Below are 14,930 nucleotides of genomic sequence, written 5' to 3'. Positions count from 1 at the left end.
GCTTACAGTGACAGAGACAGGGATTCAAACCACGTCCATCTGCTAACAAAGCCTCCGTTCTTAGCTACCGTTCTGCGCGTTGGCAAGGTAAGTTGTTCCAGGACCCATTTCAATGAATTCCTAATTGAAACGCCTGTATCAGTGGATCTCAAACTTGAGCAAGCATCAGAATCCCTGGAGCACTTCTTAAAAGCCAGATCGCTTCCTGGAGTTTCTGACTGCCTAGGTCTGCAGTGAGGCCCCAGTGTGTGTTTCTAACAAACTTCCAGGTGAGGCTGCTGGGGCTGGTCTGGAAACCAGATTTTAGGAATCTCTGGTGGCTCACGCCTATAATCCTAGCACTTTGGGAGGCCGAGGTGGGTGGATCACCTGAGGTCAGGAGTTCAAGACCAGCCTGGCCATCATGGTGAAACCCCATCTTAAAAAAAAAAAGGAATCTCTCGTTTCTATTAGATGGTGATATACAGGATCACTGATATGTTATGGAAATATCCTTTCCTTTGGACCAGGAGAACTTGGGGAATGATATGGTTTGGCCTTGCGTCCCCACCCACATCTCACCTGGAATTGGAATTCCATAATTCTTATGAGCCATGGGAGGGACCAGGTGAGAGGTAATTGAACATGGGCGTGGTTTTCCCCCCCGATCCTGTTCTCATGAGAGTGAGTGAGTTCTCATGAGATCTGATGGTTTTATAAAGGGCTTCTTCCTTTGCTTGGCACTCACTGTCTCTCCTGCCACCCTGTGAGAAGGTGCCTTCCACCATGATTGTAAGTTTCCTGAGGCCTCCCCCGCCTGTGAAACTGTGAGTCAATGAAACCTCTTTTCTTTATAAATTACCCAGTCTTGGGTATTTCTTCACAGCTGCATGAGAGTGGACTAATATAGTTACTAACTTCTGGGAGAGCTTGGGTGAGTCCCTTGCCTCCCCTGGGTTCAGTGTTCCCATCTGTACATTAAGTGTTTGGATAAGATGTTTTATTCTTTAGATAAGCCCAATGAAGAAGAGAAGGAAGAAGAGAGTTGGGTGGGCTGGGCCTAACTTCTGACTGTAGAGACCTGTGTGACCTTGGGCAAGAGACTCAACCTCTCTGGGCTTCAAGTTATCTGTGAAATGGAAGAATGAAATTAGATGGTTTCTAAGTGTAAAGCTCACTTAATTAAAGGATTGAGGGTGGTGGGGAGAGGTCAGTGGGGATCTAAGGCTGATCAGATGATGAGGACATATTCCTCCACCTGCCCAACATTTTAAGGCCCAAAACATAGGTTTCTCTCCTTCTCTCCCTCCCTCCCCGTCTCCCTCTGTCTTCACCTCCCCCTCCTCCCCATTCCTCCCTGCCCTCCCGGGTCTTCCTTTCTTCTCCTCCCTTCCCCTCTCCTGCCCTTCACTTGTCTTTTCCTTTCTTTTTTCTTTTTTTTTTTTAAATTTTATTGCATTTTAGGTTTTGGGGTACATGTGAAGAACATGCAAGATTGTTGCATAGGCACACACGTGGCAGTGTGATTTGCTGCCTTCCTCCCCATCACCCACATCTAGCACTTCTCCCCATGCTATCTCTCCCCAACTCCCCACCCCCCACTGTCCCTCCCCTAATTCCCCCCAACAGACCCCAGTGTGTAGTGCTCCCCACTCTGTGTCCATGTGTTCTCATTGTTCAACACCCGCCTATGAATGAGAACATGCGGTGTTTGATTTTCTGCTCTTGTGTCAGTTTGCTGAGAATGATGGTTTCCAGGTTCATCCATGTCCCTACAAAGGACATGAACTCATCATTTTTGATGGCCGCATAATATTCCATGGTGTATATGTGCCACATTTTCCCTGTCCAGTCTATCATTGATGGGCATTTCGGTTGTTTCCAGGTCTTTGCTATTGTAAACAGTGCTGCAATGAACATTCGTGTGCACGTGTCCTTATAGTAGAACGATTTATAATCCTTTGGATATATACCCAGTAACAGGATTGCTGGGTCAAATGGAATTTCTATTTCTAGGTCCTTGAGGAATCGCCACACTACTTGAGGAATCGACACACTACTGCCTACTTTAGGCAGTCGTAGGCAGTCTTGGCTTTGGAATCAGATGGACTCAGATCCAGCAATGGCTTTGTCAGCATGAGCTGGGCACCTTGGGCAAAAACGACTTCTGCTCTGTGGCCCCAGCATCCTCATGTGTGGAATGGGCAAGTGGTGCCTCCCAGATGGTGGTGGTGGTTTGCATGGATTACTCCACAAAAGCACTTGGCACAGGGGCCCACGGTGGAGGCCCCTGTTATTTCTTCAATCTGGAGGCCAAGGGTGGGCCTCGGAGACAGACAGCCTTGTTGGAATCCCAGCTCTGTCAGCGGCTGCCGGTATGGTCTTGGGAAAGTAACTTAACCTCTCTGTGCCCCAGTTTCCTGATTGGTAAAACTGGGATAGTAATAATTCCTGCTTTCCAGGGTTGCCATGAAGAGTAAGTACGCATCGCCTAGTACACAGCCTGGCTCTCAGCTGTTTTGATTATTCCACTGACAATGATGAGCACACAGCTGATAAGCCAGGCACTTAGTGCCTGGACAGGGCAGGGAACAAAATACAGTTATTTCCCTACAGAGTTCTTGTTGCAAGGAGAGAGACACCTTAACAGGCAAGGATAACACTGCATCAGGGAGGTGATGGGGTGGGGAAAGCTTCCCTGGGAGGTGACCTTCAACCTGAGACCTGAAGAGGCAGTGGGAAGCCATTGGCCACGAATCAGGGTAGGAATAGCATCCAGGTGTATGAACGGCATTGCCAAGGCCCAGGATGAGAGGCAGCCAATCTCAGTCAGTGTGGAGCTCCCCTCACCGGGAGCTTGCACTTACCCCAGCAGCCCGGGTTCGCCTGTGCTCCCGGTTTGCGCTCAGTGGGCGTGGCTCCCGGCTGCCAGAGGGGCGGGTCGTCCCCAGCGGGCCCTCACCGCCACCCAGGAGCCGGTCCCGGGCTGGTGGGGGCACCTCCCCTCGCAGCCCCCTCTCTACAGAGCCGGCCTTTTCCGCTCTCGGTGAAACCAGTTTCCTGCCCCTCCCTCCTGCTCTCCTCCCTCCAGCTGTTTCTGTGGCTGAGTTCTGTCCCCGTCCCATTCAGGGAAGCAGCCCCCGCTGCCAGCAGGGAGCTCAGGACAGAGCAGGGTCCCCGGGAAGTCTCCCAGTGGTTAGGGGTGTTCTAGCCGCTGCCCTCTGGGGGTTCAGAGGGGGATCTTGAATGAACGAATGAATGAACTGCTTTCTGGGCAAACTGCCACAGCCAGAGGAGCCGTGTGGTTGGGAGAAAGAAGCCAGGGTGCGCAAGTCTCTTCAACAGCCTTGAGTGGCCTGAAGTCACAGGGAATCCTCAGGAAGAACTTCTGGGCAGAGACCAGCGGGAAGGTATCACCACACACTTGCCTTTGGTGTCTTCTGAGAGGTGCCAGGGAGGGGGAACACTAACAGAGAGATAGTTTGGTTCTTTTTATAATTTCCTATTTGTCAAAAGGAAGAGTTTTGTTATTATTTCCAGATGTCAAAAGTAATGCATGTTCATTGTTTAAAGAAATAGCAGGATGCCAACTAAATATGTGAGTGTGGATTCCCACCTCTAGTTTGGTAACCTACTTAACCATGGATTGTGAGCTTTCTTCCATATCACCTATATTCTTCCAATATACATTTTTCATGGCTGCGTAGAAAGAATGTCTTACAATTATTTGACCTTTCCATATTAGATTTGCTTCTTTTTTTTTTCTATTAGAACAGTGCTGCAATGAATACTTTATCTAGTGTGACATCTTCGTGTGTGTGTTTATGAATACCTTTTAAAAATTGCTGGATTTAAGGTTTCTTTTAAGACTTTGCGCTTTTGGTCATGCTGTCTCCTGGAAGGTTGTGACAGCTTGACCTCTCTATGATGTTAAACCAGGATGCAGTATTCTCATATCCTAAACCCACCTTTTAAACCTTCCCTGATATGAAGTTGAGAATAATATCTAGATGCTTCGATTGGCATTTCATTTCTTTATTAGTGCTGATTCTCATTTATCAACTTATTTTCCAGATTTCTAGTGTGCTCTCCTGTTCAAATCTGTTCCCATTTTTTTTCTGCTTGGGGGCATGCTTATCTTTTTCTTATTGATATCTAAGAGTTCTTTGTATATGAAGGACACAAACCCTTTGTGGGTTACTCTCTGTTGAAAATATTCCACTCCCTCCTCTGTTTTCAGAATAGCCCATTTTAAATGGACAAGCCGGCTTTTGGCAAAATTATAAACAAACAACACATTGTAGTGATCAGGGAACTACTTCTTGATATAAGCACGATCACTCAGACCCGTGCGGTTCAGAGATGCCAGGTCACTGCTCTGAGGTCACACGCCGGATGTCCAGGTTCTGAGTCTTTCTTTTCTGTTAGGGAAAGCCCTCAACTTCCTTTTGCATCCCCTACCTGTTCACAAGGCCGTTCTTCTCTGTGGTTCCTGCTGTCTCTCCTGCCCCTTCCAAACTACTTTGAAGGAAAGATTCCCTAAATGCCTTGGCTGCTGAGTGAGTGGGACTGGGTCATTCATGCCTCCGGCGGAGGATGAGGCAGCTTGGGTTTTTCTTTGGAAAGAAGGTTTAACCTAAACTAGTGATACTCAAATGGTATGTCAGACACTCGGGAGGCCCACAGGAAGAGTTATCTCTTGATGTATAGGGGCCTTCTTTGGACTCCCCTAAGGCTTCAGGGAATAGATAACCTTGCCTTTGGGCAAGTCCTGCCCTTCTCCGGCTTGACTTGTTCTGAGAAGGTCCCCACCTGCACTGGGTCAGGGTTTGTCTGCAAGGCTCTCCCAGGGCCTGTCCCTCCCTTATCACGTATCCTGCCACACTGTGCTCTAATGACCAGTCATCTTGTCTGTCTCTCCTTCTAGCTGGGAGGCTCCTGGAGGCCAGATCTGGGATATTGCTTTTTTTCTGTATCCTCAGTCCCCTGCACAAAAACTAACGTATATTAGGGTCATTGAATAGTGTTCGTTGAATAAATCAGTTTTGCCATCTGTAAAATGGGGTGGGGGAAGTTGAACTAAAGCCCCATCTCTTAGATGTTTACCTAATAACTCCTCTCAGTTTGCAAACCACTTTCTCGAGATGATTTTCTCGAATCCTTACCATGGCCATATGATGAAGGTTCTAGTAACATGCCCATTTTACAGATTAGGAAACTGAAGCCTGGAGAGCTCTGATGCTAGACCTCCCCGCAAGAGGCAACAGAACATTGTGCAAGAAGGGGCAGCTTGGTCTTAGGCAAGATCCTCCCACTCTCTGGCCACAATAATATCATCTGTAAATAAGGATGATATTATCTGATATTATTATCACTCTGAGGCTGGGTTTGAACTGGTCTGCCACCTGCCAACTGTGTGACATGGAATAAGTTATTCCTTATCTTTGTGCCTTAATTTCCTCATCTATAAAATGGGAATATGGTCAGTAACTGCCTCATAAGATTATTCTAAAGAGGAAGTGAGATCATACATGTAAAGCCGTAGACAGAGGTTTGTTGTAAAATAAGGGCTCTATAAACATTAGCTGTTGTTCTGATTGTGTTTGTCTGTACCTGTGGCACTCATCTGAGCCAAGTGGAAGTTATTATTGGTTTCTTTAGTAGATTATTAATGCTCTCATTCCCACTGATGTACAAGAAAACCAAAAGCCTATTTCACTCTCTTTGAGCTACACCACAGTGGTGCAGTCATTGCTGCCAGTTGTGAGGCTATGAAGTAGACTCAGAGCTTCTCAAAGTGCAATCTCTAGACCACCTGCATCAGGATAATTGCAAGTGTTTCTTAAAGCTTTAGTTTGGAAATCAGAATCTCTATGGATGAGGCTTGAGTGTCTGCATGTTGAACCAGCACCCCAGGTCATTCAGATGCACCCCAAAACTTGAGAACCACCAACCTAGATTACTTAAAAGTCTTTGCTTTTTGCCCTTTGTTCACACTGGGGTCTTGGGTTTTTGCTGCACAATGAGGTCTCTTTTTTCCTTTCTAAGCAAATATTCATGGACTTCTGTGAATCCGCATGTTCTGTGTCAGCAGTTGAGGCCAGAAGGTTTGGCAGAGAAGAAGCGAAACTTTGTCTTATAGTACCACAGAAAGTCAGATCATGTTAGCAATCGCCCAGTGTGGGGGCTTCGAACTTATTTTCAGCCACAGAATCCTTTCCACAAATGAAAGTCTATGGGGAAGTACAATTTGAAAACAGATAAAAGTGGTGTTATTCTCATTGAAGCAGAGGTGGAGGACTCCAGGCTGCCACTAAATCTCACTCTTGTTGATGAAGGGCCTCTAAGAATCTTTGTAGCTCCATGGGGCAGGCAGGAAACTGCAACTCCTCTACTCTAAGGAGTTAAGAGACCAACTTCTAGACATTTGTTGAGCTTACTGTGTGACCTTCAGCAAGGTACTCCCATTCTCTGGCCACAATAGTTTCATCTGTAAATAAGGAGGTCAAATGGTGTATCAGTAGCATAGTAGCTGCAGTAACAAATAGGCCCCCAAAGGCATAAGCGCTGAAGCAAAACAGAGCTTTATTGTAAGGCAGGTAATTCTGAATGGAGGGTGGTCCTCTTCCACTTCAGTGATTCATCTGGTGGTCCCACTCTCTCCTTGGATATCCTCACTGCCTGGAGCCGGGTGCAGAAGACAAAAGAAAGCATGGAGGTGGCAGGCACATTCGCTCATCTGCTTTGGCCTGGAAGCAGCAGGCGCCTCTTCCATCGCACGTGAGAACTATCATATGGCCAAGCTAGTTGCAAAGGAGGCCAGGACATGGAGTTACAAAAATCTGAGCTTCTTGGCAAAGGCAGCTCTTTCCCAGCCACAATCATGTATTGTGGACAGGGAGAATGAATTATTGTGGACAGCTACCTGTCTCTGTCACAAATATGGTGACCTCTTGGTTGCTTCCATTCTTTGATTCTAAGTCTACATTTTCAATAGTCAATCTTAGTTAACATGGTGATGTTGGACTCAAAACATCACCCATCCTCAAGGTCATTCCCATCAAATATATGAAGTAAATTTCCAGACTCCAGGGCCCTAAACATGGATTTTTCTGAAACATAGGCAACTGCCATTCTCTTTCCCTTCTGGAAAAAGGAAATAAGAATAATGATTTGTTAGGGCATGTCGTGGTTATTAAGCCAAAGGTATTTATATCCATTATCCTGTTGAATCTCCCTACAACCCTGCATGGCAAGGCTTTAGGTCTATCATCCCCATTTTATAGGTGAAGAAAACGAGGCTCAGAGAGGTAAAGGGACTTGCCTAAGGTCACACAGCTCATAGCAAAAGAATGAGATTTGAACTGAAAAAACCTTATTCTTGTCCCAGGGTTGCATTGCACATATGAATGTTGGTGTACATGTATGTATACATGGTGTGGTTAGAGTAGGGATTTTCCTTGGGCTGGGCTCCCCCAGGGCTGGGCATGAGGGAAGTGAAAGCTCAGGAATCATGGTCAAACTCCCCAGAATGGGCCAAGGCTGCCGACTGTAAGGAAGCTGGGTGGTTGTCCTGGGTCTGGCTTGCAGAAGTCCAGTGTGACCTAGTATTACAGCCACTGGCTGTGAAGAAGAGTAGGGATAGAGCATGAGGGTGTCGTGTGGTTCTGGAGGACACCGAGGCCTCAACTAGGCTGGCCACATAGCGGGTGCTTGGGAGCAATTTCCTGTGTGAATCAACCCATGTGGGAGTGACAGCTGCAGCACTGTGAGAAAACGAGACAAATCAGGCCTGTTTCCTGTCTTTGAGGCCCTCAGGGGAGGAGAGACGAACTTGTAACATAGGCTTTTATTCATTCATCCAACAGACGTTTATTAGCGTCTACTATATGTCAGGCCCTCCATAGGGCAAGAACGATGGAAGGACAGAAACCCATTTGAGAGATGAGGAAAGTGAGACTCTGACTGGGTATGTGACGTTCCCAAAATTGTTTAGCCAGATTAGGAGTTGAAACACCTGGTTTCCAGCCCAGGACTTTTTCCATACCCCCTGCTGAGGGAGTGGCCCTAGGCCAGGACTGAGATGCAGTGAAGAGGTCCTGTCATTGGCAGCCCCTTTGTGCTACTGCTGGACTCAGGACATGCTGGTTTCAGGCAATAGAAGGAAATCAGTTATTTCTTTGTAGAACCTCTAGATCTTTGCAGCAATGGGCACAGATTGAGAAAAAGTAGAAATCTTTGTGCTGTCAGATGGAATCAAGAGGCAGTAATTCTACGGGGTGCTATCAAAGAAAGAAATGTTGGCGTCTGGGTGGCACTGGCTGGCAGCACACTGTGGTGATGATAGATCCCAGATCCAAGTGCCCTAGAGGTGAGATTCCAGCTCTGAACTTTAACCTCCCGACCCCCTCAGCTTCCTCATTTGTAAGGTGAGCATGCTATAGGTGCCTGCCTGGCAGGGTTATGGTGAGGTTAAGAGTTCCTGTCCATCAAGCACTGAGTACAGCACGTGGTCAGTTCAATGAAGGCATTTCTATTTTTATTTTTGGGAAAGTGAGCTTTGAGATTGGCCTTTGCACATTTGGGTTGGTATGGACATTTGGTGCCTTGTGATCTTGGGTTCCCAGAATAGAAAATGTTATTTGGGCCAGTCTCTTATCTCCATGTCTGGCCCCAAGGAGAAGTCTTGGGCTCCGCTGCTGGAGAGGGCCCTGGGCCTCGCTGGCTCCACCATAGACAGTCTCTGGCAGTGCTGGAAGTACCAGGGGCTGACTCAGCAGGGAGGTCAGCTGCTCTCCAGGCAGAATGTTGGAATCGGTTCTGCTTTCTTAGAGTATAGGACTTGGGTACTCAGATTCCAGCCCTGGGCTCCTGCTGAGAGGAGCCCTCGTGCAAGGAAATGGGTGGATGGGGAGATGGGTGAAAAACAACAGCTAGCACCCAGGGGTCCTAGAAACAGGAAGTCAGGGGTCTGAGAAACAGGAGGTCAATGGGGGAGAGGGTGTGGTGTCGTGAGGAGAGGGCAGGCCCTGTGGATTGTAATCCTGGGTTTGACACCTATTGATTTTTTAGTTTTTGAGACAAAATCTCGTTCTGTCACCCAGGCTGTAGTGTAGTGACATGATCACAGCTTACTGCAGCCTCAATCTCCTGGGCTCCAGTCATTCTCCCACCTCCTGAGTAGGTGGGACTACAGGCACACATCACTATGCCTGGCTAGTTTTTGTGTGTTTTGTAGAGACAGGGTGTATTAGTCAGGGTTCTCTTAGGATTCTCTCTCTATATATAAAGGGGAGTTTATTATATATTACTTTGCATGATCACAAGGTCCCACAATAGGCCGTCTGCAGGCTGAGGAGCAAAGAGGGTCAGTTTGAGTTCCAAAACTGAAGAACGCGGACTCTGATGTTCGAGGACAAGAAGCATCCAGCACGGGAGAAAGAGTAGGCTGGGAGGCTAGGCCCGTCACTCCTTTTCATGGTTTTTTTTTTTTTTGCCTGCTTTCTATTCTCAAGAAGCTAACTGGGTTGTGCCCACCAGATTAAGGGTACAGACCACTTCCCCAGACCAGTGACCTAAATGTTAATCTCTTTTGGCAACACACACATACAGACACACCCAGGGTTCATACTTTGTATCCTTCAACCCAATCAAGTTGACACTCAGTATTAACCGCCACACGGGGTCTCGCTATGTTGCCCAAGCTGGTCTCGAACTTCTGAACTCAAGTGACTCACCTGCTTTGGCCTTCCAAAGTGCGAGGATTGCAGGTGTGAGCCACCACGCCCGGCTACCTATTGCTTTTGTGAGCATGTGCAAGTCACATAATCACATAACCTCTTTAGGCCTCAGTTTTCTCCCGTCCAGGGTTGTTTAGAGAGTATCTGCCGTGTTCTTTGGCCTGGAGTAGGTGCTCAGTAAATGACTTGGGTGAGGGAATAAGGGCAGGGGACAATGCCTATCCTTTGTTACCTGAATTGGTTTGAACAGTTATCAGAATTGATGAATTCCCGAGCGTTAGATGAAGTGAGTTCAGGTAGCAAGTGTGGACGTTTCCTGTTACTGCCGTAACAATAGCCATAAACCGAGTGTCTTAAAACAACACAAACTTATTATCTGATAAGTTCTGGAGGTCAGAAGTCCCAAATGGGTTTCACTGGGCTAAAATCAAGGATTGCATCTCTTCTGGAGGCCCTAGAGGACAATCTGTTTCCCCTCGTTTTCCAACTTCTAGAGGCTGCCACATTCCTTGACTCGTGGCCCCCTTCCCCCACCTTCAAAGCCAGCAACTTCAGGTTGAGTTCTTGTCACACCAAATCACTGTGATCTTCCTGCCTCCCGGTCTCATTTTTAAAGACCCTGAACCCACATAGGTAATCCAGCATAATCCCCACATCTCAAGGTTCTTAGTGACATCTGCAAAGTATCTTTTGCCATGTAGGATAATGTATTTACAGGTTCTGGGGATTAGGATGTGGACATCTTTGGGGATCTACTATTCTGTCTACCAGTGACGTTGGTCTGGATCTGATTGTTTCTTGATATTAGGAGTTCAGATGGCCATCTATTGAGAGTTGGTTCAGTAGAGCACTGGACACAAGTGTTAGCAACCAGTGAGGCTTTACCAGGGTGTATTCAGTGATGAGCAGGGCTGACCCAGGACCCAGGCTTTGGCATCATTTAGACTGCATGCAAGTCCCTGCACTTATGAACCTGCTGACTCTGAGCGAGCGGGTTCGCCCATCTGTGAAATGGGACAGTGGCATGTAGTTCATAGGGTAGTTGTTAGGATGGAAGGAGATAGCAAGAGTTCAGTGCCTGGCACCTGGTAAGAGGCTCTACATGAACAAATGATCCCCCAGCAGTTTAACTTTCCAGATGGAGTCTCTCCATGCCAGGTACTGGTGATTTCTAGTATAAGAACCTTTCTATCTGTGTCCTGTGCTAGGGAGACATGCTTGTTTGGCTCATGGGCTGCAAGGAGCAGGAGGGCTCCTTCTCTTTCCCCCTATAAGAAAGGAGGTTCGTTTTTGAGGATGTGCATGCTACCTAGGAGGGCAGAGGGTGCCAGTTGCCCAGCCAGGCTTGTGTTTGACGTGGAAGGCTCTCAGGATGTGAGTTGGCTTGAGAGATGGATGATCTCTATCCCTTCAGCTGCAAGAGCCTGCAGCCCCCATTCCTCTGTTCTACTATCAGTGGGGCTCAGTGTCTTCCATTTCTACCTCTTTCTGCTTCCAGCCCTGCTACCAACTGCTCTACTTTCTTTCCAAGTCACTGTTTATATGCCCCAAGAGGGGCTACCTCACTGGTCCATTTAGTCCTTCCAGAGTCCCCACTGGATCCCTGCTGGGGTTCAGGTTTCTCTCTGATGGTGGATGAATTCCCTCTGAATGTGGAACTTTCATTTCCAGAAGGCCCCAGAAGAATCATGAATTGACATTGAATTGGCATTGACCTTGACATGATGTAGTCCAGGGATGGAAGAACACACCCCTCACTGCATGCTGTGGCAGACATCACACGCCAGTCATGACTTTTCCTCTAGTTGAGCCCAGATGTCTTTGTTGTTTATCTTTGTGGATCAAACCACCCCCAAATTTAGTGGCTTGAACTGACTTATGCATTTATGATTCTGCAGCTGAGCAGAGTCCCGTGGGGACAGTGCATCTCTGCTCCATGTAGTGTTGCTTACATCACTTATGGGCTGCATTCAGCCGGGAGCTTGACTGGGGCTGGGTTATGTAAGATGATCTCACATCCCGGAACTTGTGTGTGCTCTCTTTCTCTCCCTCTCATACACACACACACACACACACACACACACCCATCTCTCCAGCAGAACTGCTTGGATCTCTCTCCCAGGAGGCTCAGGGCTCTGCAACACTGATAGCAGAAGCTGCTGGCGTCTGGAGATCTAGGCTGGGACTACCACAGCATCACTGCTGCCACTTTCTGTTGGTCACAGCAACTCGCCATGCCAGTGCAGATGCAAGGGGAGGAGAAATAGAGTCCACTTCTTGATGGGAGGAGTGCCATGTGAGTATTGGGGCAGGGTGGGATATTAAAGTCTATAGACAGTCTGCCATCTTCATCTTAAAACAACGAATGGCAGTGGCCATCTAAGATAACCATTTGTCACCCTAAGTTAGTTTACACTCCCATTTTTCAGATGAGAAAACTGAAACTCAGAAGGGATTTGTCTAAAGGAGCACAGAGAGGTAGTGGAGAGAGGGTATAGAGCCTCCGTTCGCTTCACGAGCACTTACTGAGCACCAGCAGTGTGCTGGGAGCATGAGATACAGGGAGCTCCCCATTGAGTGGGGAGACAGGTGAGTGAACAGGCAGGGGGGGCCCCATCTAGCCAGAAGCTTGGCTTTCATGTCGGGTGCTCAGGGCAGACTTTACTCACAGGTCAGTTACCCGTGATGATTCTGTTCATCATCCATTCAGAACAGTAGGTGACTCCTGGGCCATTTTCACTGAGTACTTATTCTTAAATACCCTCCCGTTTATACTTGCTTGATACATTTAGTGTGCAAAGTACTGGGGGAGCGAAGTAGATGTAGCTTTCACTGGGGAAGCCGGGAAATATTGCTTCGAGAAGGAAGCGTGTCTTTGAGCTGGGTGCAGAGGGTGAGTTGGCCTTAAGTTGCCTATAGGAGCAGCTGGCTAGACGTAAGAGAGATTTTTGGCAGGGAGAGCAGCATGGACACAGATCCAGAGGCTTGGTAAGTGCAGGGTGTCTGGCATGGTGGGCCGGAAGCAGGGATGGCAGGAGGGGTCAGAATGCTTGTCAGGGCCTTGAAGGCTCCGCCCAATTTTCCAGGTGGACCAGTGTGCTTCATTTCCGGGGAAAAGCATCCTGCTGCCCTCAACCCTTGCCCTCTCCAAACTCAGTTGATGAAACTTAAACATTTGGACAATGGAAGATTCCAGACAACCTGAAGCTAATTGGGTTTGAAATTCCAGTGGGCATGCCCATAAACCAGCTTGGAGAAGAGAGTCTTTCTCTCCATTGGTGGCTTTCTTGATTGAATGGTGGGTCCACCTTGCCCCTCCACACCCAGGACTTGCTGATGGATCTCGGCATAGAGGCTGGGAGGAACAAGGTGTCTCCTTAGGTCTAACCCTAAAGGAGAGTTGATTTAAGACGGCACCTTTGTGTTGCCCAAGGCAATTTGGTGATGTCTTTACTGGAGAGAAGCAGCTTTGGTGACCAGCCGCGGCAGCCAGACTCATCCAGGCTGGACATTAAAGGGCCCCCCGGCCTCCTAGCTATGGGGGAGGTATGGCTGACTGACGTCAAGAACAGGTCTTCAGGGAGTGCAGGCAATTTTCAGTCTCTTTTATGACAGACTCAACTCACAGGGGGCCTCTTCAGCTGTCAGGGATTTAGGTCACGAAGAATAAGCTTCGTCAGCTTCCCTTGAGTCAGAAGGGGTGGCCACGGGGTGGATAGAGGCAGCTGCTCTCTTCCTCACAGGCCTCTTTTGAAACACATTTCAGCCGCGTGCTGGCTGGGAGGCCTCAGAAGAGTTGCTTAACTGCTCTGAGCCTCAGTTTCCTCAACTTTCAGAGCAGGACCATCGCAGGGCTCTCCTCACTGGGGTATTGTGGGGTTAAACAAGATCACGTGTGGCCCAGAGCTGGGGCTAAAAAGCAAAACGCGGCCTTGGTGCCAGGGCCTGGCCTGGTGGGGAAGGGGTGTGGGAGACCAGCACTCTTGAACCATGAAAGGCTAAGAATTGCCGGCTGTAGGCAATGCCAAGGTCATAGTTTCATGCCAAGCTTTTCCCTTTCGACTTCCTGCCTTGGCCAAAAGACATGGTAGGGACTGGATGGAGACCTTGACTTGCCGGCCTCACTTCTCCCAGGGGAAGCCGGGCCTGTCTGGCCCACACAGGTCTTTCTTTTACTGTTTTTCCCTCTGCTCCCATGAAAAGCCTCAGATGTGAAGGAAATCAGGAAATCAGAAACATGACTCTGAGGAGGGGAGGGAACAGCTATGAGCAGCCTGTGAGGTGGGCTGGTGGGGGACACTCTCCCCTCCCTGTCCCGGGGCTTCTGACAGGTCTCTGGGGAGGAGATTGTCAGGCTGGGACCCTGGACACCCTCCACGTCCTGGCAGGCTGGCCTCTGATCCTCACTTTCTCAGCCCCGCCCACCCCGACGGGTGCTTCACATTTCCCTGGGGCCCAGGAAGCCACCGCGCCTCTCGTTCTTCCTTCCAACAGCCTTTTGCATCGGTTCCACCGCGGAAGGGACAGGTAGCCTTCACCTGCAGAGTCCAGGCTGGGCTCCTGCCCATCCCATTTCCTCCCTCTAAGATTGTCCTCTGGGGCCAGTCCTACCTCTTGGCTGATCACAGCAGGCTGTTTATAAACCAAGTACCCACCCGCTGGCTTCACAGACACCCATCAGATGCGTGGGCGGTGGGAAAATACAGTCCTATTTTACAGCCAGGGAAATGAAGGCCCAGAGTGATGATGTATGTTCACTCACTCCTTCATTCTCTAATTTACAACGTCTCTTTCTTTTAAGAGACAGGGTCTCACTCTGCCCAGGCTGGAGTGCAGTGGTACAATCACAGCTCACTGCAGCCTTGAACCCCCAGGCTCAAGCCATCCTCCTGCTTCAGCCTCCCAAGTTAGCCAGGCATGTGCCACCTGTCTCTATAAAATGCTTTAAAAATTAGCTGGGCATGACAGGCATGTGGCACCATGCCCAGCTATTTTTTAAAACGTTTTATAGAGACAGGGTCTCTCTGTGTTGCCCAGGCTGGTCTCAAACTCCTGGCTTCAAGCGCTCCTCCTGCCTTGGCCTCCAAAAGTGAAGGATTATAGGCATGAGCCACCGTGCCCGGCCTCAGAACATCTTCATTAGCCAGCCTCCCTCTCTGTCTTTGAAACGCACCCACCTCTAGCAGCCGTAGCGCTTTGCTCTGTGGTAGG

The 14,930-nt window shown here is 48.6% G+C and overlaps 1 protein-coding gene across 2 annotated transcripts in view; it reads left to right on the top strand.

The window, feature by feature from the left end:
* Positions 1-2,960: 2,960 nt before the first annotated feature.
* CMKLR1 (chemerin chemokine-like receptor 1) overlaps positions 2,961-14,930 on the top strand; it is a 52,501-nt gene continuing 40,531 nt past the window's right edge. Inside the window, exon 1 of one of the 2 annotated variants that reach the window (XM_032300340.1) lies at positions 2,961-3,389. In XM_032300340.1, the coding sequence (XP_032156231.1) occupies positions 3,234-3,389 (156 nt within the window). In that variant the 5' untranslated portion in view covers positions 2,961-3,233. The remainder of the gene's footprint in view (positions 3,390-14,930) is intronic. The other variant, XM_032300351.1, reaches the window with a different exon arrangement.

The sequence above is a fragment of the Sapajus apella genome, unplaced genomic scaffold (assembly GCF_009761245.1).
Source record: "Sapajus apella isolate SASKATOON/1434 unplaced genomic scaffold, GSC_monkey_1.0 scaffold2, whole genome shotgun sequence".
NCBI lineage: Eukaryota > Metazoa > Chordata > Mammalia > Primates > Cebidae > Sapajus > Sapajus apella.
This window is presented reverse-complemented; position numbering and strand designations above follow the sequence as displayed.